The sequence below is a fragment of the Protomyctophum bolini genome (genome assembly GCF_963924005.1).
Source record: "Protomyctophum bolini genome assembly, chromosome: 3".
In the NCBI taxonomy this organism is placed as follows: domain Eukaryota; kingdom Metazoa; phylum Chordata; class Actinopteri; order Myctophiformes; family Myctophidae; genus Protomyctophum; species Protomyctophum bolini.
In genome coordinates this window covers 33,118,826-33,120,535 of record NC_137864.1, presented here as the reverse complement: position 1 = coordinate 33,120,535, position 1,710 = coordinate 33,118,826, and the positions used below count along the sequence as shown (strand labels likewise).

The 1,710-nt window shown below is 48.6% G+C and overlaps 1 protein-coding gene across 1 annotated transcript; it reads left to right on the top strand.

Annotated features, from left to right (window-relative positions):
• Nucleotides 1-1,062, top strand: LOC308312382 (solute carrier family 25 member 3-like; the record flags this gene model as incomplete). The annotated part of the gene is made up of 1 exon (XM_080758986.1): nt 1-1,062. One exon carries the CDS (start codon nt 1-3, stop codon nt 1,060-1,062), a length of 1,062 nt encoding a protein of 353 aa, XP_080615112.1.
• Between the last annotated feature and the right edge of the window lie 648 nt (nt 1,063-1,710).

The window sequence follows — 1,710 nt, the reverse complement described above, 5'->3', positions numbered from 1 at the left end:
ATGCTGTTGCAACACAACCGGGCCAACCCATTCCACATCCCACAGTTCACACAAAGAAAAGAACCAGAATGTAGCCTGACGGAGACTAGCAGCTGTGCTCGGCCAGAACCAGAACGTGGACGGAAACTAGCAGCTGCTGCAGGGGATGATGTGAGCTGCGATTTTGGGTCTGCGAAGTATTATGCCTTGTGTGGCTTGGGGGGCATTCTCAGCTGTGGAGTCACACATACACTAGTTGTACCCCTTGATCTGGTCAAATGCAGACTGCAGGTGGACCCTGCAAAGTACAAGAGCATCATCAACGGGTTCTCACTTACAGTGAAAGAGGACGGTGTCCGTGGGCTGGCAAAGGGCTGGGCTCCCACGTTCATCGGATACTCCATGCAAGGTCTCTGCAAGTTTGGCTTCTACGAGGCTTTCAAAATCTTCTACAGTGACCTTCTGGGAGAGGAGAATGCCTACCTGTGGAGGACATCTCTCTACTTGGCTGCCTCTGCTAGCGCAGAGTTCTTTGCAGACATTGCTCTGGCCCCCATGGAGGCATGTAAAATACGCATCCAGACCCAGCCTGGTTATGCCAACACGCTGAGAGCGTGTGCACCTAAGATGTACACAGAGGAGGGCCTCTGGGCTTTCTACAAAGGACTGGGCCCCCTGTGGATGAGGCAGATTCCTTACACCATGATGAAGTTTGCCTGCTTCGAGAGGACCGTGGAGATGCTCTACAAACACGTCGTGCCCAAACCTCGCAGCGAGTGCAGCCAGTCTGAGCAGCTGGTAGTGACCTTCGTGGCCGGTTACATCGCCGGCGTGTTCTGCGCCGTCGTGTCGCATCCCGCCGATTCTGTGGTCTCCGTGCTCAATAAGGAGAAAGGCAGCACTGTCAAGCAGGTGCTCAAGAAGCTGGGACCCACAGGCATGTGGAAGGGTCTGGGGGCTCGGATCATCATGGTGGGCACTCTGACTGCCCTGCAGTGGTTCATCTACGACTCCGTTAAGGTGTACTTCCGTCTACCCCGCCCCCCTCCACCGCAGATGCCGGAGTCACTGAAGAAGACGTAGATGTGTGGTACTATCTGGGCTCAATCTGTCAATGTCTGACAAAGTGATGTTCCACGTTTGTCGTGTCCAATTATGGATGTACGGGATTGATACAAATTGGAGAATGTATTGGATTAAAGTTATGGGATCTAAACATGTGCTCTCAGACAGGGAGACAAAAGAGGTAACTCTCAATAGTAAACTGGTCTCTAACCACATTCCAATGGGCCCACATGCAACTCTTGAATGGGGGTTGGGCGACATCTTATCAGCCAACTGTCTTTGAGGGGTCATTTAAGACACCTACCAGGAGCTGACTCATTAACTAAGCACATGTAATGGCAGGGTGATCTATGTAACTAACTATTTTTAAGTCCTGTCATTTGTATCAATATGTGTTCTAGTAGTCCGAACTTATATATATATATATATATATATATATATATATTGGGTTGGTAAAAAGCCAACTAGGTTGGTGGAGGGTGTGTAGAGCCCAGGATCACATTAGATGATTGACACAAGGGTGAAAAATGGGTTACAAAATCGTGGGATAAAAAATATATTAAAAAAGTAAAAGAGTGTTACATTGTGATATTTCTGCTTTTACTCATGAAACAGCGATGGACTCACGGCAATAATAAACCTCACTTACAAACGTACTTACTTCTT